Genomic DNA, 25,369 nt, shown 5'->3' with positions numbered 1-25,369 from the left:
ACCACCCTCCTCTGTCTCTCTCTCTCTCTCTCTCTCTGACGTATATTCTACATCGACGTTCCATTCACACATCATCCACCCACATATATATTTACTCGGTCTCCTTTTCTCTTCTCTCAATAAAGAGAAGGAGAGAGAAAGAGAGAAAAGGGGGGGGGGGAGAGAGAGAAAGAGAGAGAAGGGGAGAGAGAGAGAGAGAGAGAAAGAGAGATAGAAACGCTACTTTCGCGATCGAAAACGCTTGCACTTGCACTTGTTTCGATCTCCTCTCCTAGAAATTATATATTAAATATATTAAATATTATATATTATATATATAATATTTATTTATTTGTTTTTTGTTTATATAATAATATTATATAATATTATATAATATTATATATCATTTATATGTACGTCCTATATACTAAATTCACTGGCTGGCTGATTGTGTTTTATTCGATGTTCTCTTTTGCTGATGGACAAAACTTTATAGACATTAAGAAGAGACATTAGTTGATCAACGTATAATATTCCAATGTATTATCAAAAAAATGATGAAGAAAAATGAAAAAGAAAAAGATAAAGAAAAAGAAAAAAATAAAGAAAGAAGATAATTATTTTGTTTCATCCGTTTAACGTCGTTTACCAATTTTATTTACTTGTTTCTTTCATTTATATAAGAAGGGGGGTAATAGACGTTATAGGAATTCGTTGAAAAAAATATTAAAAAAAAAAAAGAGAGTGATAACAGAAAGAGAAAGAGAGAGAGAGAGAAAGAGAGAACACGACATTTTTTTATTCAATATATATATAAGCCGGTAATTATTACAATGAACTAAATCAAAAAATTTGAATAAAAATTAATATTATAATCTATTTTATATATATATATATATATAATATATATATATATAATATATATATATTACAATTATTTATATTATAAAACGAATTATGACAAAAAAATTTGTATAATTTTTTTTAACTTAGGTCACACTATCATAATTACCAGCATATATATCTATATATATATATATATCTATATATATATATTTATTCATTTATTTATTTAATGTGCTACGCGTCGTTCGACTATATATATTTGGCAATATATTCGCGAATAAATTAACCGTAGAAAAGATGATACTTTATACAAATATAATATACACACACAATATACATATATATTTAATATATGAAATTTCTTTTCTCCAACCGATTTTTGCACAATTAATAAGAGGCAAAATTCGTTCTCTATTACACGTTTTACATTTTCGTAGTGTATACAAGTTATTTCTCTTCCTCTAAGTCATAAATGGTATGTCGTTCATACCCTAATTCTTTCCTCTCGCCTAATTCTCTCTCTCTCTCTCTATTTCTTTCTCTTTCTTTCTCTTTCATGCACGCATACAATCACCCATACAAATATGTCGTCAACGCACACACGCACGTATTTAAAAGCAAACGTTCCACTCATCGCACACCATGTGCATTCGTTCTCGCACGCGAAAGAATAATAAATAAAACACTCTCGGTGTAATCAGACGTTACAATAATAATAATAATTAATAATAATAATAATAATAATAATAATAATAATAATAATTAATTATAGTAATTAATAATAATTGTAACTGTAGCTGTAGTAATAGTAGTAGTAGTAGTAGTAATGTAGTAGTGTTGTGTAGTAATAGTAGTAATAGTATTAATAGTAGTAGTAGTGGTAGTAGTAGTAATAATAATAATAGTAATTATAGTAATAGTAGTAGTAGTGTGGTAGTAGTAGTAGTAGTAGTAATAATAATAATAATAAAATAGAAATAGTAGTTTAGTTCATCGATAAAAACGTTCAAATTCCGGACTTAAATGCAACTCTTGTACTTAATGCAATGCGCATATTTTAATCGCACCACCCTCCTTAGAGTCCAATAGAATCATTTACAGGAATAATTCGAAGAGCGACTGTTAGATTCAGAGTTCCGGAGTTACTGGATCGAGTAGCCTTTTCTCCGGATCCCTGGAATAACCGATGTCGTTGACTATCGCATGATGCCTACTTGACGCGTTGCTCCCCGTTAATACTCCGGGTTCGCATCGACAGCCTTGCGAAGCGTGTCGCGCGTAACATGTCTCGCAAATAGCTACGCAACCCTTGAGGGGCCAATAACAGAGTAAACAGGGCATCGCTAAGGTCAAAGCACTAAGACATGCCCATCTTGATAAGGTCCTGTTACCGGTGCAAGAACATGGCTGGTCGGCACAACTATCGCCATTATCAGCATCCATTGACGAAGGCCCAGTAGCTCCACTTCCAGAACCACCACCTCCTCCATTGCCATCGACGCAATGGTAAAATAGTCCTTTAACGCAACACAGGCATGAAGCATAATCCAATACCGTCTCGGCGGAGCAAAAGCAAGTATCGTTGCAGAGCCATCTGCTAGGCAATAGGGGTGGTTCTCGACAGGATTCGCAACGACATCTTCCGCAATATTCGCAAATGATGGAAAGACCGGCCGGGTCGTAGGTCCTCGAGCCAAGGGTGTTTGCCGGTTCCTTCGTAAAAGAGACCGGTTGTTTGGTCACCGCCCCTCTCCTCTCGTTTTCCCTTAGTATTCTCACTGTACCCCCCGGTGTCGCGTTAATCGTCGAGGCTGTACTCGTCGCACCTAAGCCACCACGACGTCTAGAGCTACTGGTGTTGTTGACAATGGCTCGATGAAGTCCTGCTATACCACTGTCCGCGGCATGTTTACTGCGCGATCTTGCCTTCTCTTTTTTCGGACAATCGTTGCCCGAACGTTTGCCATCGATGGTGTCGACGTGAACGATACCGTCAAGACGATCAACGACATTGGGTTGCTTGAACGGCGTTTCAACATATTCGTTGATAATTCTCTCCCCGTCCGGTCTCGGGGAAGCCAAGCTAACTTCCCCGAGCGGAGTTCTCGGTGGAGAGGGAACGTCCATTGACGTGGGTGTCAAGAGATTCCTCGGAGAGCCTCCAGTTTGCAAGGTGGGTGCTGATTCGAAGCTCTGAGATGGAGGAGTTCTAACGTTAGTCGTCGGTCTACTCCTAAACGAGGAACTCAAGGTAGAAAGGGGTGTTAACGGGGCCGTCTGAGGTATCCTCAAGGCAGTCGTTGCCATCGTCGTCGTCGTCGTCGTCGTTGCCGTCGTCGTCGTCGACAGTGGTGGTGGTGGAGGTGGTGGTGGTGCCGTGGTTCCGGTCGATGTTGTTCCAGTATTTGTCGTCCCCGTAGACGGGATCGTTCGTGGAGGTGGTAAGGGACGATTGTGGTCGTGGACACGCACATGCTCGCCGTCGACGACGCCATTGACGACGGCAGCCCGCGAGAGCCCCGGTATCGCATTCTTCTGCGACATCTGCCGACCTCTCAGTTCAAAACAGTCCCCTTGCTGATGTCTCTGATGACGAGGAGGGTACTCCTCCTTCTTCGTCGCCTCCAACTCCTCCTCGTTCTCTCGACGATTCTCCAGCTGGTGCTGGTAGTTTTGTCGTTGATGTTGTAACTTTTGTTGTCGGTGCTGTTGACGAACTCCGTTTCCTCCTCGGAGAACACTCGGTAGAATTGACTCTTCTCTTCCCCCGCTCGCCAATGATGCACTCGACGAAGATAAGGTCGCCTGCCCGCTAGCCCATTGTTGAACACCGTTCGTCGGTGTTGGTGTCCTTCTACTACCTGGAAGAATAGGCGTTGTACGCTGCTGCTGCTGTTGCTGCTGCTGTTGTTGTTGTTGTTGTTGCTGCTGTTGTTGTTGTTGTTGTTGGAGCGTTGTTGTCGTGATACGCACAGCCCAGCCCGCGCGAGGTGGTGGCACTCTCGACGGGGGCGTTCCATTAGCAAGGATGGTACTCGGTAATACTCCGCGTCCGCTTCCCCTCGCCCTCGCGACACGCGCTTCATCCCCACCTAAAATCAAACAAGTAAAAATACCATGATCAGTATAATTTTCTCGATGCTAGGAGACAATCTTTATTCTCTAAGGGTTGCTGAGGGAGTAGTAGTTCTCTTTCTCTCTACTTGGGAGACTTTAACGCGCCGACAAGCGAGATGCACATTTTAGAAGGGTAAAAGAGAGTCAAATTCGCCGGGGGCTTTACCTACTAATACCTATATGCCTACGTCGTGATGAGAAAAAGAGAGAAAAAGAGAGATCGATGGAAAGAACCAAGTGGGCGTACGTGATACGAGTGGGTGCCCCGTATAGTTCGCGCGATGCGACCGTTGATTCAGTGATCTTCGGCCCACTCGGTTGCGCCCACAGGGACACAGTCAAAGAGAATCGAGCGTTTTCTTTTCGACAAAACCAATCGCGTACGAGTCGTCCACGCATTTCCATGCGTTCAACCGAAAATTCGCATCAAAATTTCAAGATTTTTCTCTCTCTCTCTCTCTCTCTCTCTCCCAATAGTTTTCATGGTCTCTAATATATTATGTATACGCTTGTATATGCGAGTGTAAAAGATAATGAACAACGTTACTCAAAAAATCCAAGATTTTTCCCATCTTTGTATATTCACAAAATTTAATATGGTGTAATCTACGACCGATAAACTCTCAACGGGTTGCGAGTAGGTACGGGGGATATATATCCTATAGAGCGAAATTCTTACGGAGAAACCGCAAAGAACGTCCCTATTAAATTTCTTTTATAATCGACTACAACGTTCCTCGGCCCACTCGAAGCGCCCACAGATTTCTAAGAAACGTTTCAACGTTTCATATGTATTGTAGCTATCTACTTGGGCTTCCCAACGATAGAAGAGAAGAGAAGAGAAGAGAAGAGAAAGAGAAAGAGAGAAAATAAAAGATGGAGTGTGTGATATGTCTCCTCGGTGAATCCATCAGGATCGTATCACCTTTATAATCACACACAAATACACAAATACGCGCATACACACACATTAAGCTATCTCTTATAAATCACAATTTACGGAATTGTCAGAAGAGAGACACGATTAATCCACCTACATATAAACGTACTTCCGCTTTTCCTATTAAACCTACGACAAATTTCTCTGTTATATATATTTTCTAATCTAGAAAATAGAAATTTATCTATATTTACACAAAGATAAATATAAAGAATAAAGAATAAAGAGAGAGAGAGAGAGAGAGAGAGAAATCGATCTCGAACGTTTACTCTTTCTCATTTTTAAAGAGATACACCACACATAATAGTAGTAGTAGTCACGCACAAGCATGAACACATTCTCAAAGTAAACAGGCAGCCCATTGAAGAGGGTGCCTCCCTCCTCCTCTTAGGGTAGAATACTCGAGCTATCGTCGACGGACTGCCATAGGTCAGTCAGAAGAATCCTATAGTCGCATGTAAAATAGAGATAACGACGATGATTTCCGGCTTACATTTTCTCCTCTCGTTATCATTATCATTCTCTCTCTCTCTCTCTCTCTCTCTCTCTCTTTATTTCTTTATATACAAAACGCGATAATAGGGCGTAGAGAGAGAAGAAAAAAAAAAGAACAGAAAGAAGTAAATGAGAGGTTTTATGAAAGGAAATAGGAGGAAGGGAACTCTTTCCAGGTACAAGATGAGCAATAAATTCTAGTCTAATGATTCAATCGTGAATCATTAGAGAGAAATCAAAAAAAAAAAAAAAAAAAAAAAAACATTATCGAAGACTTCATAGATTCGTCATAATTGTTGTTGGCTTTGTCATAGTAGTTTGGTAAAAGTGTCGATTCGCAACTTTGAATGTTCTCATCTACTTGGGTTGTCTCTGCTTGCTTAATATCCGCATTGCGATCAACGATATCTTGCATGGTATTCTTACGTGATCCGGATGCTACGCGGACGCGACTGATTGCGGCATCGGAAGCACGTTTTCTTTAGTCTTTCGAATTCCTCGCCTACGTTTATCTCAACGAACGAACGAATAATCATCACGTATCATTCACTATTTATTTATGTATATATATATATATGTGTGTGTAGGTATATGATGAGATTCTTTAATCATTGAACACGATTCTGTAAATTCACTTTACTATGAATTGTGTGTTGATTTATTAATATATAAACGTGACGATACGAGTACGTGTGGGTATGATGCACGTACGTTGTGTTGTCATTGAAAATATCGACACAAATAATATTTCGATAGGACGTAATGTAATAATATATATATATGTAGAGATGTAATATGTGTATCTTATATATGTGCATGATGTGATACGATTATGAAACACTGACACGATTCATATATGTACGTTTTATTTCGAGATAATTGGAGGAACGACATTAAGGTTAGATAAATATTGGACACACAACTTTTTCGTACTTATCAATTATACGCCACTTTTCATAATCCCTCACATATAAACACACTTATATTCTCTATTGAAAGATGAAAGAATATATATATATATATATATGCGAGAGCATTCCTTCTCAATTATTTCTTCTTTTCATTCATCTTCTTACGCAGCAAAGAGAGAGAGAGAGAAAAAAGAAAACATTTGTAAATAAAAATGGACAAAAAAAAAGATACGATGGTGGATGTATGAATGGAGAGAGCTAGCTAGCTAAAAGGAAGGACAACATATATGTTAATCGAAATTAAAAGAAAAGAAAAGAAAAGAAAAAAAATAATAATTTCATGCTGTTTAGCAGGAAGTGGAGCTACGATAAGACCGGATGTCTCGTCTCGCGATACGCAGCTTCCTCGATAGATTCCGTGTCTCGGATCGCTGATAAAGCTTGAAACCGAAAGAGAGACGCTAGAAAAGAATACGAAAGAGAGAAGAAAACGAAAATGATGATGATTATGACGTTAATAACGACGATGATTATAATGAAATAACTCGTATGTCGCGTTCTCTGCGTGTGTGTTGGTGTCGAATAGTTAAATCGAAATCACAATGCTAAATGAAGAAACTTGACGATTTAAATAAGACAATGATGATGATGATGATCTAGATGATACTTGTGCACAATGATGATGATGATGATGATGATGATGACGACGACGAGGACGATAATGATGATAATGATTATGACGATAAAAAAAAAAAATAAAAGACAGGACAGGAAGTATAACTGGTTAGTTGAGATCAGATCGATATAATCGATACTTTTCTCTCTCTCTCTCTCTCTCTTTCTCGTGAAAACGTATATCTAATATACCGTGAGGAGTATGTAAGTTAGTATACAAGTATTTACGTAGAATTATGTGTATGTGTTTGTGTGGAATATATAAATGTGTGTACGTAAAAGAGCAGAGAGGGATCGTTGGACGCGAGAACCTTGAAAATGAAACGTACGTTATTATACCGGGCGAACCTTTTACTTTCGATACTATTCCTACGCAAGCGTAAATGGGTACCCCGTCAGAAAATAAAGAGCAATCGGAGAAAGATAGAAATACAGATAAAATAAAATTCACAAATAACACACATAGTTTTGTCAACATTTGAAGATAAATACGTGATAAAAAAAATATATCAAATTTTTATATCAAAGCAATACAAAATAGTTAAATATTTAATCTAACATAAATACAAATACATTACACAGTTATATTAACTGCATATATTAACTACCAAATAGAAAAATAAAGATAATTGTTTTTTAATCATATTCCAATAAATATACGATGGACAATCAAATGGAAACGTGATATAAAATATTCAAATATATTAAATAGCAATAGATAAATTTTATTTATTACAAAATTACAAAATAAAAAAAGAAAGAAAAGATTGTTATAAAAAGTTATATATATAGTAAATTTAAGAAATAGAAAGAAGATTTGTGTGTATAAGATATATTTGAATTAGGTGAGATAGAAAAACTTACTGAAGATTCATGGGACTAGTGGAAAATCAGAAAAGAGCGTGGAGCTCGGTCTTGTAGCAGCAGGAGAGCCGTGGGGGGCAAGGCGGGGCAAGGGGCGAGGTGGCGTAGGGGGGGTCCGTGTCGGGGGCGTGTCGGCAGCGGCAGCGGCAGCGGCACAGCACGCACGCGCGCACAGAGATACCAACTTTCGACCGACCGGCAATCGTCTTCGTTGTCGCCGTCGTCGTTGCCGTCGCCGTCGTCGTCGTCGTCGTCGTCTTCGTCTTCGTGTCGTCGCTTTGAGATGTTCGTAGGAAACGAATCTAAAATCGTCGAATCCGCTATTCTCTCAAACTCGATGGCACTCTTGCGATAGGAAAGAAAGAACTCGAACAAGATACTCTGGCTGCTGTTGCTGCTGCTACTACTACTATTACTATTACTACTACTGTAGTCGTAGTCGTTGCTGCTTCTTTTCCTTTTCTTCCCCTTTGACTCTTTTTGCTTTTCTATCCTTCTCGAGTCGAGATCGAGCGTGAATGCGATAGAGTCTCTTCTCTCGAGCGTGAGTAAATGTGAATGTGAGTTTGAAAGAGAGAGAGAGAGAGAGAGAAGATAGTAGTTCTCCCGCGTTGTTTACGAGCTAGCCGTCGCTCCGAGCGTATCGACGAGGAGCCACTCTTGCGCTATTGCCTCCGCTCTTACGCCGCTACTATATACACGCCACGACGATGGCTCTCTCCTTCCATAAGGTAACCGTCCGATGCTAGTAATCTGACTACACACTCTGCCAGAGAAACTTATTTACTCTTTAACTTCTTTAACTTCCTTAACTTCTTTAACTAAGAAATTTCTTTCCTTCCTTCCTTCCTTCCTTCCTTCCTTCCTTATTTTTTACTTTTTTTTCTTATTCTTATTTCTTTCTACTTTATTCCACTCATCGATTCTTTTAGAAACGTTGATTCAAAAAAAAAAAAAAAAAACCAAGAGATTTGACAAACACACGCGAAGAATTCAACGATGAGGCGACAAGAAGACGACAAAACTTGCTGCTCTCAACTCGATGTTTCGAATAACGGATGAATTATTTCGAAAAGAAGAATTACGTTGACGTTCACTCACAAATTATTAGTGTATATTATATATGTATAATATTTACTATACTGATTAGATATATATGCATACATATATGTATATGTACCGTATATATATACATATATATACTACTACGGTGTATATGATACGAGAAAAAAAAAAAAGAGAGAGAGACAAACACTCGCGGAGTGCTGGCGAACGACTGACAATGGACTCCCGGTAAGCGGTTAGAAGCGGCGAGAGAAGGGGCGCGCCGTGTTAAGAGTGGGGATTCGGGAGTGCCGATTGGACGGAAGTGGCCGAACGACAGAGACGGAAGAACCGGGAGAGAAAAAGAGACGGAGGAAAGTAGGACGAGGCGGTGGGGAGGGAGGAAAGGGAAGCAGGAAGAGAAGAAGGTGGGAAGGAAGCCATGAATGGCGACCGACGGACGAGGGGTGAGAGGTGTGTATAAACGAGCGAGCACACGAGCGACCGAGTGAAAGAGGGAGGGAGGAAGAAACAGAGAGAGAGAGAGAGAGAGAGAAAGAAAGAAAGAGAGTGGGTAGCGGCCCGGTCGTTCGTGACGGTACGACGTTGCCATCTGGCGATATTGTGGTGAACTATCGAAACTCAACACGAAGCTTTTCATGAATGAGCGGAAGCTATCATTGAAGCTTTACATTGAATGAAAACATTACCTCTCCGCCTGTCGTCCTCGTCGACGAACGTAACGACGTCAACGGCGACGCGCATCCCAAAGATCGATTCGATCGCTAAAGAGACAGGCAAATATAAGTAGAGACATACGGAAAAACAGAGAAAGAAAGAGAAAGAGAAATAGTTAGAGATAGAAAAGGATAGATAGAGAGAAAGAGAAATAAGAACTAAACGTTTCTCCTCTTTGATTAATGCAAAAACGGACCGATTGGAAGGAAGAAAGGAAAGAAGGAAGGGACTTATCGTGCGTCCCATAGCACATCGATTAAAAGTCTTGTGACGATCGTTAGTAGTTCATGGCGTTTTACGATATCCCGTATGCGTGTTACAAACCACCGACCGACGATGATGATGTGGTCGTATAACCCAATGGCATTCTCTCTGTCTCTTTCATTCTATTTTTTCTCTCCCTCCGTCTCTCTTTTTCTTTAAAGGACCGACCTTTTCAGGACCGTGTCAAGTGGTAAAGATCCCCATGGAAGGTCGACCATCCATCCAGTCAGTCAGCCAGCCAGCCGTGCATGCATCCCATCCAACCATTCGCGTAACGCGTACGCCGAGTCATCCTACGGAACTCGGCTTCGGTCGTAACCTCGAAGAAGAATGGTTCTGACGTGTGTCCGTGTATCTACGTATATGTGTCATGTGTGTGACAGAAAGAGAGAAAGAGAGAAGGGGGGGGAGCTCTCAGAGTGGCAGATGTTCCTGTCATCGACGTCGATCATCACCGAGAGTATCGACTCGCGCCTATCTCTTTACCTTCGCAATGGATTATCTCCTGAAATTGAAAAACGACCAACTCGAAACTTTCAAGATATGTAAGTCTAAGGATGAAATGTAAATGGGTTGGAGTTTGTAAAAGGGTAGTTGGTGATGAACACGTAACTGTATATGTATATACTGTGTGTATATAAGTAATACGTCAAAGTTGTTCTTTTGTTATTTGTTCGACAATCCTGTAGTAGTCCCGTTTCCTTTCGTTTCTCGTGTTCCTCTTTGAATGATGATCGTAAGTTCTTCGTGCTGGCATAGACGAGCTGAACGACGATGAAAGGAAGGAAAAGAAGGAAAGGAAGGAAAGAAGGAAGGAAGGAAGAAACGAACGAACGAACGAACGAACGAGTCATGAGAGAGGGTGCAAAAGGGAAGAGAGAAAAAGAGAGAGAAAGAGAGGGAGGGAGAGTGAGAGGGAGAGAGAGAGAGAGAGAGAGAGAGAGAGAGAGAATGAGAGACCGTCTTGTTCTGCCGCGCTACTCGATTCTATATTTATCCCTCTCATTAATTCTATCCTCGTCGTGCACCGTTCATTCATTGGTGCGATCGTCTCTTTCTTTACCTTACCCAGCCTTACCACCCGCCGTCTCCCGTCTCTCTTCAGCGTACGCACGTTCATTCATTTCGTCTTTGTCTCACCGCCATGACTGGATTCGATGCTCTCTTTCTTTCTCTCTCTCTCTCTCTCTTTCTTTCTTTTTCTTTCTCTATCGAGACTGACCACGTTATCTTCTCTCTCTCTCACTCTTTCCTTCCTTCTACTACCGTACCTACATTGCAGTTGCAGTAACGTATCTAAACTACACTAAACCCTATCCTTCCTCTTTTTTTTTATTATCAATCTAAATTTTCTTTATTCATATAAAAATTTAGGAAGATAAATTTCTTATAATTGTTTGAAGAAAAGCATTTTTTTTTTTTTAGAAATTCCACTTTATTCACCAACATACTCTCCTTCCAGAGTAATACACTCATTCCAATTGCAACTTTTCGGTGCTCTTTCATGTAAAACGATTTGTTATTATTCTCAAAATAGGCCTCAGTTTCGACAATCACTTGTTCATTCCAAATCTGGAGAGTACGGTTGGGTGGGGAATCAATTCAAAGCATAATTCATCCAACTTAACCATTGTTTCTGGTCGGGTGTGAGCAAACGCGGCACCCACTTCGAAAATAACTTGAGCATGCTCAAATTTTCATGTCAAATTGTAAGAACACTACCTTCTGATATCTTTATAAGGTGTCAGCTATCTATCTCACTCAACTTCATTTTTTACTGTCTTTTACAACTATTGTGTGGACACTTTTTGTTTGTTTTCTGGAACAACTGTCGAATTTGGGTGACCAGAGTGTTCAGCATCATCTGTGCTTGAACAGCCACATTTAAATTCAGCATACCAGTAAATAATAGTTGATTTCATTGGTACAGAGTCCCTATAATGCTTATCAAACCACTGTTTGACTTCAACAGTATTTTTCCCCATCAAAAAAGTGTCTTATCAACACACGAAATTCCTTACTATCCATTGTCTTGAAAATGACAAAACTGGAGTCACTAAAACCACTATAACTTCTAAATTAACGATTAGAATGCCATAAAATGTTGACACGTACTATTTGAAGATTACTTTTAATTTTTTACATTACACAAAAATCACGTGAGTTTGTCAACAGTGTTGCCATACATGTGTTAGACCAAAGACTTATTAGGTGACGTGTTGGTTACATACATATATATATATATATATATATACTTGGAGAATAATATATACGAGGAGTATAATCTTTATCTCTTTATCGATTCATTCTCTCCAATGATTTATTTCTCTATATACATTTTTGTTAACGTTGCGAATATTAAATGAACGTAGTGAACAACGATCGATATTACATACACTCCTCCTCACACATACAGAAATACATACAAAATATATTCTATGTGCAACGTGCATTCAAATTGACGACGTTTCCTCTTTGAACATGCATACACCTATGATTGATACATGATACATGATATATATATATATATATATATTTATGCAAAAGTATGTACGCATACACACAAATATATATATATATAGATATACATATATGTGTGCATATAAATGCATCAACATATATGTATGTATATATACTCTTGGTTGCACACAGGAAGCTCCGAGGAGATTAAATGCGCAGGAAGTATGGAGAGCGCGTATTTAGTAGCGCATAAACGGCTTCATTTTTCGAATTATCGTTACCATGCGCTCTCCTTCGAATATAGAAAGGCAGCCGCCCATTTCCGACAGTCCGTCGTCCCTTCTAAAACGCGACCTGATCTCTGATTAATTATTTTCCGGAACTCGTTGCAATGCTCTTTCCGTCGACGATATGCATATATTATAAATATGTGCATACACACACATGCACATATATATATATATATATATATATATATATATTTATATATTTATATTGTACCTTTAAAATCGACACGTTGCATATTACTCACGTGAATACATAATAAGTTTGATTACGTCAAGTTTTTTTCCTATTATTATTCTATCATACGTTTCTCTTTATCATTGAGTAATCTTTCTTATTGCATATTTAGCATCTTAAGTTTATAATCTTTATTATATTAAATTTATTTACTCATGAACAAATCACAATATTTTTGCTTATAGACAGGACAAAAGAATGTGTGTGCAACAACGATTGTTCGAAACGAAAGAACAATAATAAATAATTCATTTGATAAAACGTCGTTAAGATTTATTTATTTGAATGTATATTCTCAAGTCAGTTGAATTTGGAGATGATTTAAAAAAAAAAAAAAAAGAAGCAAAATGAAATATGCCGAGGGAATTTGAACGATTGACAAATTTCTAATATGATCCTATAATACGAGCGAATCTTTTTCTTTCTCTCTCTCTCTCTCTCTCTTTTGTAACGTTATTTGCGAGGAAGCAGCACTGAAGACGACGCTCGTGTTCCAGGTAATATTCCACTTGCCAAGAACCCCGGGCGTTCTCTCTCGACGGAGTGCCCTGGTGTTGTGTGTACGACTCGTCGCGAAAACGTCGTCCCTTCTTCTCTCTTTCACGAGAGTTTTGAGCGCGAGCCAATGGGACTGATTACTCCTACTTTCGACGAGAAATAAATTATCATTAAAAAAAAAAAAAAAAAAAAAAAAATTAAAAAATTAACAAGAAATTTTTATCAAAGTGATCAAAGTGACAAAATTATTAATTATTCTTTTAAAGAATTTATAATTTTAATTTTAATTTTATTCTTAAATTTAAATCTAATTTTAAAGAATAGATAAAAAGATTAAATTCTTTTATCTTTTACATTCTTTATTCACACACAAAAAATTAATAAATAAATCAAACAATTCTCGTCATGTTTTTTCTCTTCCCAAAGTTGAAAAAAAGAAAAAAAAACAGAAATTAATGCAACACGTAGAAAAAAGTGAAAGAATAAAAATGATTCGTATAAGAACGTTATATCCCAATGATTATCATAGTAATCGTTGTTGTCATAGTTGTTGATCGTAGTTAAATAAGACTACGACAATGATTACAACGAAGAGGAGGAGGAGGAGGAGGAGGACGTCGTTCGTCGTCGCGTGAAAGATACGCAGTTACGAGAAACGACGAACTCGCGAACATCTGTCGCGAGAATAACCAACCACCACCACCACCACGTGGGGTGGGGATTTGCTATTAGAAAGATGCGAGCAAAAAATGTTAAAGAAGGAGACGTACTTAGCCTACGGAACGATCTTCTTGAAAAAAAAAAAAATAAAAATAAGTGAAGAAGAAGAAGAAGAAGATGATGATGATGATTAAGATGAAGATAAACGAGATGACAAAGACGAAGGACAAAGATGAAGGAAAAAGTAAAAGACCACTCCTCCTCCTCCTCGAGTATCTTCGTCGATAAGTTGAACGCAATAAAACTATTTTCTCACTCTTTCTTGAATACATATAATATATATATACACACACACATACACGTGATAAAGAAAATGACGAAGAAAAATGTTAACCGTAGTGAAGCAGCAGCACGTTGCTTTACGTATTACGAAGAGACATGTCTCCCTCGTAAACTTGCTTTTCGAAGAACCCTCTTTAACGCTTGGTGGAACGAGAAGTGAAGAGGGTGCAAAGAGACAGAGAAAGAGAAAGACAGAAAAAAAGAAACAGAATGAGAGAGAAAGAGAAAGAAAAAGCTTCTTCGGCAAGGAACAGTAAAGAACAGGTACGAACGAACGAAGAAGACACGAAACACCGGATATCCTCCAGACGACACCCACGCGGTGTGCGTGCGTGATCACGAGAGCATCTCCTCTAATTCTACCCTCGGACCCTCCGGTAAAACGATCGAGAGGTCCGAAAGAGAAAAAGAGAGACGGGAAGAATGAGTTAGAAAAAGAAAAAGAAAAAAAAGAAAAAGAAGAAAAAAAACATAGAAACCGAACGAGCGAACGTACAAACGAGAGATAGGGATAAGGATAGAACAAGGGATCGAACTTTTGCTAAAGGGCTCCTCCTCCTCCTCCTACCTCTTTTGCCCCACCATCTTTCTATTCCTTTTTTTTTTATTCTTTTGAAGAAAAATTCGATTTAGACCTGTGATTTCTTCAAAGTTACGATCAGTTAAAATATTCGTAGAATATTCGACTGTTTTCATAGGGAACAGAGTAGTCCTGAAAGAGGATTCTTCAGAGGTATTTATTCATTCATCGATTCTCCTACACAAGGATTTTTCTGCTCCTTTCTGCTTTTGTTCTCTTTCTCTCTTTTTCTTTTTCTTTGCAAGAGAGAAGAGAAGAACGGTGCCTCTCTGCCTTCCTTTGCCCTTTGCTTAGGACGACGGTCAAAGAAATCGGCAGCCGACTCTTTCTGTGATTTCATTTGCAAATGCTCTTTTTCTCTTTCTCTTTCCTATCTTCCTTTCTTCCTTCCTTTTCTTGCATCTTCTTCTTCTTCTTCTTTTCCTATAACGTCCATCCATGGACCTCTCCTCCCTCAACCTTCTCATTCTCCATCGAGATCGTAAACGTAGAGTAGGACAGTGCCAACGATCGGTTTGCTAATAGGACGAAGAAGATGTTGCGTGTGTACGATACGGGCGGCGCACACCGGTTGGTTCATTCATAAAATCGTACGCGGCGCGTCGCTGAGACTGGCCTTTTTAAAAATCCAGGCCATCCTCGAGGTCGCGCGAAAACGGGTTGCCGCACCAACCTCTAACTCCTCCTCCTCCTCTTCCTCCTCCTACTTCTCTTCCTCCTCCTTCTCATTCTCCTACTCTTTCTCATCCACCACCCTCTTCACATTCTCATCATCATTGAGGAGAACTCTTGTTCTTCGTTCGTTCAAATTTAAATAATCCCAAAATTGTTCTCTTATTCAATTTCTTCGCACTCAATTGGGATTCGATGATCCAACATATACTATTATGAAAAAGTTACGTTAAACATTGAAAAAAAAAAAAAAAAAAAGATGAGTAGTATCATCATCCACAAGAAGTCAAAAAGAGAACTCACTTGTTTGTGATGAAAAGGAAATAGAAAGAGAAAGAGAAACAGAGAGAGAGAGAGAGAGAGAGAGAGAGAGAGACTGTCAAGCAGGCAAACACAAGCAAACCACACGTTCGGTTGGCACACGAGAGAAATGGAATGTGGACGCCATATGGCCGGAATCTTTGGCCAACCACCACCCACTCTCGCTTCTTTTTTCTCTCTCTCTCTCTTTCTCTCTTTCTTTTTTGAGCTGCTCCTTCAAGAGACAACCGAATGTTCTCGGTCGTCTCCTGGCCACCTTTTTGCCAACTTTGGCTGATGATCACAGATTACTACTACTACTACTACTACTATTACTACTACACTCAAATAATTGACCTTTCAATTGAAAAACAAGCAAGCATGATATCTTATGAAATCAAGTTTCCTCTACGAGTTTCCCCTCCCCCTCCACTCCCCCCACTCTCTCCTTATTTTCATTTAATATGACCTTATATGGTGCATACTTATGTACGTTCATCCTTGGTCATAATTTAATGTTCACCAACTGTAAATCGAATAAGTTTCATATCGATGTTACTCAAATTGTTATAAGACAGAGAAAGATAAATATGAAAGTTGGTGTAAAGAAGATCTAATCACGAAATTTCTAATCGCCCACGTAAAATAAGCTCGAATAATCTTTACAAGCATATTTTTTTCTTCCCCTCCACCACCCCCATTTAAAAAATATTTTTCTTTATAGATTATTTTTTCTTATCCCGTCCTTCGTATCATTTATCGAGACAGTCTTCTTGTGTAGTTCGTGTTCGTTCGTTTCGTGTGTATATACTCGTAAACGTGTGTTTGTGTGTGTGTGCGCGCACACATTCTGAATAAAACTTCTGTTAAGTGTACGTACGAACGTACAAACGAAGGAACGAAGGAACGAACGAAGGAACGAACGAAGGAACGAAGGAATGAACGAAGGAACGAACGAACGAACGAACGAGAAAGGGTCAACGTTCGACCACCAAACGGCCTGCGCCGCCTCCTACCTTTCGCCTGAGTAAAACGAAAAAAGAAAAAAGAAAAAAGAAAAGAAAAAAAAAAAGAAAAAAATGAAAAAGAAAATAAACACAAAAAAGAAAGAAGGAGAATATACGTCAGGATTACGAGCTATTTACGATCTCTCGAATTTCGACGTCGTCAAACGACCTACGAATCTACCACCCTCTACCTAACTGAAGGATCTTTTTGAAATTCCGATTGAAAGAGTGAAAGACAGAGAGAGAGAGAGAGAAAAAGAAAGAAAGAAAGAAAAAACGAACAATCGGTGAAGATGTATTTTTCAAAATGGACGTGTACGATTTTCACCATAAAATATGTATACATGTATTTGTTATATACAATATTTTGATCGACAAATTATTTTGAAATAAATAATATATTATAGAAAAACAGAAGAAGAAGTCTATGGTACATATTTTTTAAACTATTAACATGAACAATAACAACAAATCACATAAACCCTTATTTCAAACGTCTTTTCATTTGATTATATAACAAATAAACAGATACAATTTATTATTTATTGTATTTCCACAATTGAATTAGAAACGTGAATGATTGATTTTTAAAATGATTTCAATGTTAAGAGAAAGATTTATTTATGAAGAAATTAATAGATATCAACTATATTAGATGTAGATAAAACTCTTAGTTTATATTTTTCCCAATTTTTTAATAGAAATTTGGACGACTTTAAAATGATATATATGCGTTAAAGAGAAACTCACGTTTCATGCTTCCTTTAAGGATAGTTCTCTCTCTCTCCCTCTCTCTCTCTTTGAAGTCTTATCGACTAGAGAAGTAAAAGCATGAGAAAGAGAGAGAGAGAGAGAGATTCGACCGGATGTATCGCGAGAACACATAAGGATGATTGTAGATTGCGCTGGCAGCTCGTGCAAAAGCAACAGAAGGTACAACCGGAGTCACTGACAAGGAGAAAAAGAGACAGAATTCAGAGAGAGGGATAGGGAGAGAGAGAGAGAGAGAGAGAGAAAGAGGAGAGTCAACGAGCAGTTAAGTGAGTGAGTGAGAGGGTAAGAGAAAAAGAGAGAGATGGTTAAGAGGCAAGGGAAAAGAACGATGAAGGAACGAGAGATAACGGGGTTGGCAAACACGGAGATAGTAGCGTGCTGCGGTATTCTTGCGTTATTCAAGAGAAGCACGGCTGTGTACCGAAATTCGAGTACGATTCATCGATCTCTGATACAATTCGATTAATCGATTCTAGACAATCTTTATACTATTGCGAAAAAATACTATTCTATTTTCTAACTCAACTTCTCACGAGATACACATTTACACACATATGTATAGAAATATACTATTATTATGCAATAGTCTAATATTGGGTTGGCAAAAAAGTAATACACACGTCTTTAAGTGAACGAATTACCTTATAACGCCATCTGTTAGAATGTTATTGAACTAACAGAGATAATTCATGACTCTTTGTTAATAAACAAATAATATTGTGAATTATAAATTAAGATATAAATTATCCTATCTTTCAAGTTGAATGAAACTGCACACAGTGTGGAAAATTTGATTAAAATCGGTTCAGTAGTTTAGGAGTGTATTGCGGACAAACAACGTGACACGTGTTCATACGTTATGTGTGTATAGTTACAATTAGTGGTTAAAATCTATATTGATCGATCGATCGATCGATCGATCAATCGTACTCGAACTCGTTATCGAAAAGCAACATTGAGACACGTTCTAGTATAAAATTACATCCAAATATGGTCGATCTATCTAAGAAAGTCGTTTCACGTTTTTAACGATTGAAAATCATTTCAACTTTCTTGGAAATATTTTTCTATAAAATATTGTTATTTATATTATTAAAGCAGGGTTTTTTTTTTCAAAATTTCATGCAACAATGTTCGTGTTTTGCAATTGCAATTAAATTTTTATCAAAAGTTAACAATTTCAACGAAAATCAATTCGAAATATTTCTAATATATATCTATGTATGAGTTTTTATATGATGGTGAAAAAAAAAAAAAAAAAAGATAAAATAAAATCTATACCTAAAGTTGTGCAAGTTGGTAAAATGGAAAAATTTGAGAAGCCTTGTTGTACTAAAATATGAATTAGATATATACATAAAGTTCTATAGATATAGATAGATAGATAGATAAATAAATAAATATATATACAAACACGTAATACATAGTGAATAAACTGATTGCAAGAGAGAGTAGTAGTAGTGGTCGTCGTCGGTACGATTAATGTTTAGCTGAAAAAAATAATCATACGCTAATCTTTATCTAATCGTTACACGCTCGTAGTGTAGGGACCGACCATTGAAGAAGAAGTCAAAGTCATTAAACAAACTACTCTTTTGCGATAGACACTTTCAACGTTAGATATTTTCCTTTTTGTTCTTCAAATGATCTCAGGTGTTCCATTGCAACTGCCAACACATATTAAAGCATACATACACACAGAGACATATAATATAGTATGTAAGCAAGTATTATACATATAATACTATCGTCATGCACGGAAATCGTGGTCTCATTCATGCCAGCTCGACGTTTGCATTATCACGCGTATACACACACACACACACACACACAATATGCATATAGTTTAATCATAAATACACATATACACGCGCGCGCATGTACACATACATAAATAGCGTATTTGCAGCGTTGAACACAGAACGACGTTTGCAAAACGCAAAGTATCCACCTTGGCTCGGTCGCGTACTAAAAGGCGGATATATATATATATATATACTGCCTTTCACCAACACACACACAAATACAAAAGTATTATTGCATGCGCGACGAAAGTCCGACACGGCAAGATAAAACAAATGGCATTCGCAGCCGTGAATCACAAAGAGAAGAATAAAACGCGCCACATGTACTTATATACTATTCGAACACAGAAAGATAGTAAGTCAGATAGATCATTAAAAAAAAAAAGAAAAAGAAAAAAAATAAAGAAAAAAAAAAACCCAAAGAAATAAAGAAAACGAAAAGAATGAAAGAATCACGTGGCTGAACCACGTGAGGAATGAAGAAAAAAAAAAGGCGGGAAACACGTTGGAAATCGAGTTTTATATAGTTCTTTCATAAAAAGTCATCATAATGAAATTCATTTACACATATATAACAAACAAAATTAATGAAGAAAATGTTATATTTTGCGCGAAGAAATTGAATATATTTTTTCAATTAATGAAGAAAACGTTGTTGGAGGGTGGTGGTGGAGGAAAAGGTGCATGACCGAAAGCGAGAGTGAATGAAGGGCAGGAGGTGGAAGTAGACGACGGTGGGGGGAAGGGAAGGGAAGGGGAGGGGAGAGGAGGAAAAGGCAAGAGAGAACGCGTGCGTACGCGTTTCACGAATGGAAAGGTAGTGTTGGTGACTTTCTCGCAAAACTTTCTACGGAAGAGGGTGGCGGGGCGGGTAGGGTAGGGGGGCTTAGGTTTGCGCGCAGGCGTTCACGCGCATTTCATTCACCGTCGCGTAGTCGGCACCGCTCCCTCCTACGGCATCGAATAGTTTTCTGTCTTTATCTTTTTTTCGTTTTGTGTCTTTATTTCTCTTCGTTGTCTCTTGTTCTTTCCTCTCTTCTACGAAATCATAGCGTGTGACTCAATATACAACCGGTCGGTTGGTCGGTCGGTCGGTCGGTCGGTCACAGGCGCCTGACCGCGTCGCGATAGAGTTGGCACAAAGTCGGGTGACCTCGCCATTTGAAATCGGTGCCGCCGAGCGAAAAACAACAGAATGGAGCGTGCGTTAGAAAGAGAAAAAGTATCAAACAGAGACAGAGAGAGAGAGAGAGAGAGAGAGAGAGAGAGAGAGAGAGAATTAGTCTTCGCGTTGTGCCATTCAAAAGCGAGATATAGTCGTAACTAAGCGTAGGTGCGCGCGCGTTCGCGCACACACCTTCGATGAACAACCTCGAAAGAATGTTCGAACGCGAGAAAGGTATAGAAGGATATATATCGGGGATATATTACTTAGCTTTGCTCTCTCTGATAGTAAAAACGTTTCACGTTACTTCTTTATATTTGTATATATATAGAGAGATGTGAATAGCCGTCGAGCATGAGGACGATTAATATGGACGCGTAGGTGAGTAGGCTTCCGGATAAACATCGTAGCTCGCTTCCGAGATTCACGAAGGAGTCACGCGATTTTCTTACGTCGTAGAATATGTTAAACGGAGCAGATAGAGTGCTCGGTAGAATCTTGATTACCGGAACTTGATCCTGACGTTGTTGGATAAACGTTGTACATGAATTATAAGTTACCCGGGATACGTAATTCGCGTAAACGTCTCTATGTTATTAATCTTTCTGTATGTGTTTAGTGAATGAAAAGAAAGAGAGAGAGAAAAAGATAGAGATAGAAATAGAGAGAATTCAAAGAACTATTTTCAATACTTCACACAAGGGGGACAATGATATTTTCTACTTTTCTAAGTAGAATTGTAATAACGAGAAATATGACGTGACATTTATCGAATAATCGTCAAGATTCTTTCTCTTTTTTTTTTTCTTCTTACTCTCGCACGTTTTCTTATATACATACAGATATAAAACGGCGAGGAGAACTATAATAAACGACACAACGACGACCATGAGGACGAATCAGATGCGCGAACGATAAGCCGTAGAACTCTGACAATGAGCGATAATAAGAGCGAAGAATGACTAGAGGGAGACATATATATATATATGTACGTTTTGTGTATTATCCGGTTCATTGAAATATTTACAAGTAAAAAGAGGGAACGCGGATGTAAAGGCAAGGAAAGAAAAACAAAAAAAAAAACAAAAAAAGCGTTGGTCATCTTTCCGTAGAACGCAAGGTCGTTCAACCAAAATGTGAAAGAATTCCTATGGTGTAGAATGGTAAGGAAATATGGGGGAAAAAAAAAGAAAAGAAAAGTAACTCACCGTTTCTAGTCGGGGGCCGTGGAGGCGCAGGATAGTGAGGCGGTACGAGGGACGGCTCGCCTTGTTGGGCAGCGGGCAACGTCGTTTTGCTAGTGTTTATCGTCGTCGTCGTCGTTGTTGTCGTTGTTGTTATTGTTGTAATCGTCGACGTCTTTAGGGCCGCCGTTGTAATCCTCGTCGTCTTCGGCGGTGTCCTCGGTGGCGGTGTCCTCGGTGGTGTCCTCGGCCCGCATAGCACACCGGTATTGGAACAGGGGGTTGGAGGTCGGCTAGGGGGTTGTCGTCTTGGGGGCAATACCGGTGGCAGTGGGGCCGACGATGATAACACCACAGCCGCCAGAGGCAGCGCCGAACGCGACTCCGAGTTTAAGGTATCCACACTTTCGACACTTTTTATTCGCGCACCAACTAACACTTCTTTCTTCCTACTCTTTTGAAAACACTTCTCCTTCTTCCACGATTTCTACCAATACTCGTCTATTAATCCACTCTGGCAGCAGAACGCATGGATTCTTCGTTGGAAAAAGTGAAGAAAAATAAAGAAAGGAGAAGAAAAAAGTTAAAAGAAAGAGAAAGAGAGAGAGAAAGAGAGAGAGAGAGAAAAGGAAAGAGAGAGAGAGAGAGATAACAACCGAATGGAAGTAAAAGAAAATATAAAAGGCAGCAGAGCAACACCAGGAGTCCCTTGCCGTCGTTGTCGACGCTGTTTCACCACTCCCGCGCTCGTCTTCTTCTTCTTCTTCCTCTCCTCCTCCTCCTCCTCCCCTTTTTCTTCTTCTTCTTCTTCTTCTTCTTTTACTACTACTACTACTGTTTCTCTCTTTTCTCTCCCTCGTTTTCGTCGTCCTTCTCGCCCTCTTCCACCGCTTCTTCCTCCTCCACCTTTTTCTTCTTCTTTTTCTTCCTTTTCCTCCTCGTACTCCTCCTTCTCCTCTTCCTACCCCTCTTCTCTCTTATACCGCGAGCTCTCGCACGCAGTTCGAAGAAACACGCGCGATTTATCTTTCCTCTTTCTTCCACCTTTCTCCTCCTTCCGCAGTCGTCACAACGTCACGGTACGCCGACACATACGTACTTCCTTCGTCTCTTCGCCGACGAAGAAGAGCCGCCGCCGTCGACGATGACGACGACTACGACCAACCAACGTTGAAACAAATCAAGACAAGGCGAGTCGAAAAAGAGTCGGGAGTGTATACACGACCACCCGATCGTCCTCGCAGCACGTTTTTTCCCTTTCCTTCTGTCACACTCTTTTTCACTCTATCTCACTCTCTTTCTGTATCCTGTCGGCGCGCACGTACGTCGTTGGTTGGTACTATGTAAGTTTCTCGAAAAATGTATATGGTCGTATCGTGTCGTGTAGATCGCGTAGCACACACGTTAAAACGAAGAGAAGAAGCACTCCGAAGCAGACCGAACGTATGTACGAACGTGGATCGTCAAATATAAAGACGACGAAAAATGTTCCTTCTCTTTCTATTTATCTCTCTATTATCTTTTCTCGTGTTTTTTTTTTTATTCTTTAGCAATAATACGAAACACCAGACAGCGAGACGACGTCGGTAGATATAGAAGAAGGAAGGAAAGAATGAACGAACAAACGACAAACTTACGAGCGACACACGCGCCTTACGTTCCGACAACGATCGGCGCTCTTCGGCTTCTCCTCGCGCACTGAGCCAAGACACGCGCGCGGCTCTCACTCCGGCCAACGATTCTTTCTTTCTTTTTCTCTCTCTCTCTCTCTCTCTCTTTCACTTGCTCCTTCACGCACCCCTCCCTCCCTGTACTCTCTCGCTCGCAGCGCACTCTCCCTCTCGCTCTGCCAAACAGCAGCGTATTCGTGACAACGCTACGACGCTACACAACGAAGGCGATGGTGGTGGTGGTGGTGACCGGCGACTGTGACGACGACGACGACGACGACGACGACGACGATGAGGACGACGAGGATTATTATCGAGAAGAAGAGAGAGAACAGGAGGGAGGGAGAGAGAGAGAGAGAGAAAAAGAGTAACCGCGACGAGAGGAGAGGCGACCGAATCTCGCGTAGGTCGTCTGCCAGTAAACAGGCTCCTTCATTCACTGCTTATTTTATACGGGCGGTCTCCCCTATACTCTCCACAGAAATAGCCAGCCCGTTCTGTCCTCTTTGCACGCATGCGGCTGGATACCTTTTCCTTCTCTTCTTCTTCTTCTTCTTCTTTTCTTTCACACTCCCGCATTCGTGTCACGCGGTTCGCACCTCGAACGAGCTACGGCAACGTTCTACCACCACCGTCGCCGATCTTCTCGCTGGTAGATCGTCAACGAGCAGAAGATAGTACTGCTCGCAGTTCTCTCTAACACGCATTCTTCCTACTCTTTATTTCTTTTTCTCTTTCTCTTTATTTATTTCTTTTTTACACGCGTCTTTTACTTTCATCGCGATGACGACGACGACGACGACGACGACGACGACACAACGACGACACGTCGCGACAACAATGATAAGGAATAGCCAAAACAAAAACGACGCTGCGTTTTAACAACAACAACAGCAACAATTCGACGATGACAACGACAACGACGAGGACGACGGAGCTCGTCCGACCGCAAGATCGAGACTGCCACCGGCGCAGCCAGGTACGTCGCACTCGCTCTGTTCGCCCTCCGATCTCTCTCTTTCTCTTTCTTTCTCTTTCTCTCTGTTTGTTCGTCTCTCCCTCTCTCTCTCTTTCCCTTTATTTCTTCCTTTCTTTCTTTTTTCTTTCTCCTTTTCCGCAATTTCTTATCGAATCTGCGAACTCTACTGTGCTTCGTTATCTTTCGCTTCTGACGAGAGACCCTGTTCTGAGTATAACAAGCAAGATGTAACCAAGCATGCTCACGCGGTGACAACACACCATGCGAGAAAGATCTCTCTCGCTCTCTCTTATCTCTCTTTCTTTCTCTCTATCTCATTCTTTTTCTCCTTTAGAGTAGAACGCGATTCGGTGTGTGCGTGCGTGGCCAACTACCGCGGTGTCTCGCGCCTCTGTAGCGAGGTAAAACCGCGCTACTTCTATGTTTTGCTTTTTTGTACTGATCGACCACACGCACGCACGCATACACGCAAGCGTATGTGGCCGAACGAGCTCGCGTGAGGGCACGCGCGGGACGACCGCCGAGAGACGTCTATCTGTCGTTAACACCAGTAGCCGAGAGAATGAAAGAGAGGGAGAGAGAGAGAGAGAGAGATATCAACCGAGTGGGAGAAAGATCGGGAAAGAATGAGCTTCTCGAAAGGGACCAAGAAAAAAAAGATAAAGAGGATAGAACGAATCGAAGAAAAATAAAAGACGAGAAAGAAGAGAGAGGCCAATCTGGCCCACGTCAAGTTACGGTGATAGAAAAAGAAAGAACATAGTCTCCCACGCGCGAAAGAGACAACGAAGCAAGCGAGAAAGATTCAGCTAGTCTCGTTGGCAGCCATGTTACCATAGCTCGTGCGGTCCAGGCACGTTGTATATATCTCTTCAAGC

The 25,369-nt window shown here is 39.8% G+C and overlaps 1 protein-coding gene across 1 annotated transcript in view; it reads right to left on the bottom strand.

Moving 5' to 3' along the window:
* Positions 1 to 24,091, bottom strand: part of sty (sprouty signaling antagonist) — a 24,738-nt gene extending 647 nt beyond the window's left edge. The window contains exons 1-3 of the mRNA XM_089173624.1: positions 24,041 to 24,091; positions 21,867 to 22,329; positions 1 to 3,917 (exon numbers count right to left, since the gene is read on the bottom strand). The exon at positions 1 to 3,917 is cut by the window's left edge and continues 647 nt beyond it. Of these exons, the coding sequence (XP_089029750.1) occupies positions 1,954 to 3,917; positions 21,867 to 22,329; positions 24,041 to 24,091 (2,478 nt within the window). The 3' untranslated portion in view covers positions 1 to 1,953. The remainder of the gene's footprint in view (positions 3,918 to 21,866; positions 22,330 to 24,040) is intronic.
* Between the last annotated feature and the right edge of the window lie 1,278 nt (positions 24,092 to 25,369).

Source organism: Polistes dominula, unplaced genomic scaffold (assembly GCF_049000335.1).
Source record: "Polistes dominula isolate Pdom_NZ unplaced genomic scaffold, Pdom_raw_medaka contig_33, whole genome shotgun sequence".
Classification (NCBI taxonomy): Eukaryota; Metazoa; Arthropoda; class Insecta; order Hymenoptera; family Vespidae; genus Polistes; species Polistes dominula.
The sequence above is the reverse complement of the archived record's forward strand: the minus strand, read 5'-3'. Positions and strand labels throughout refer to the sequence as shown.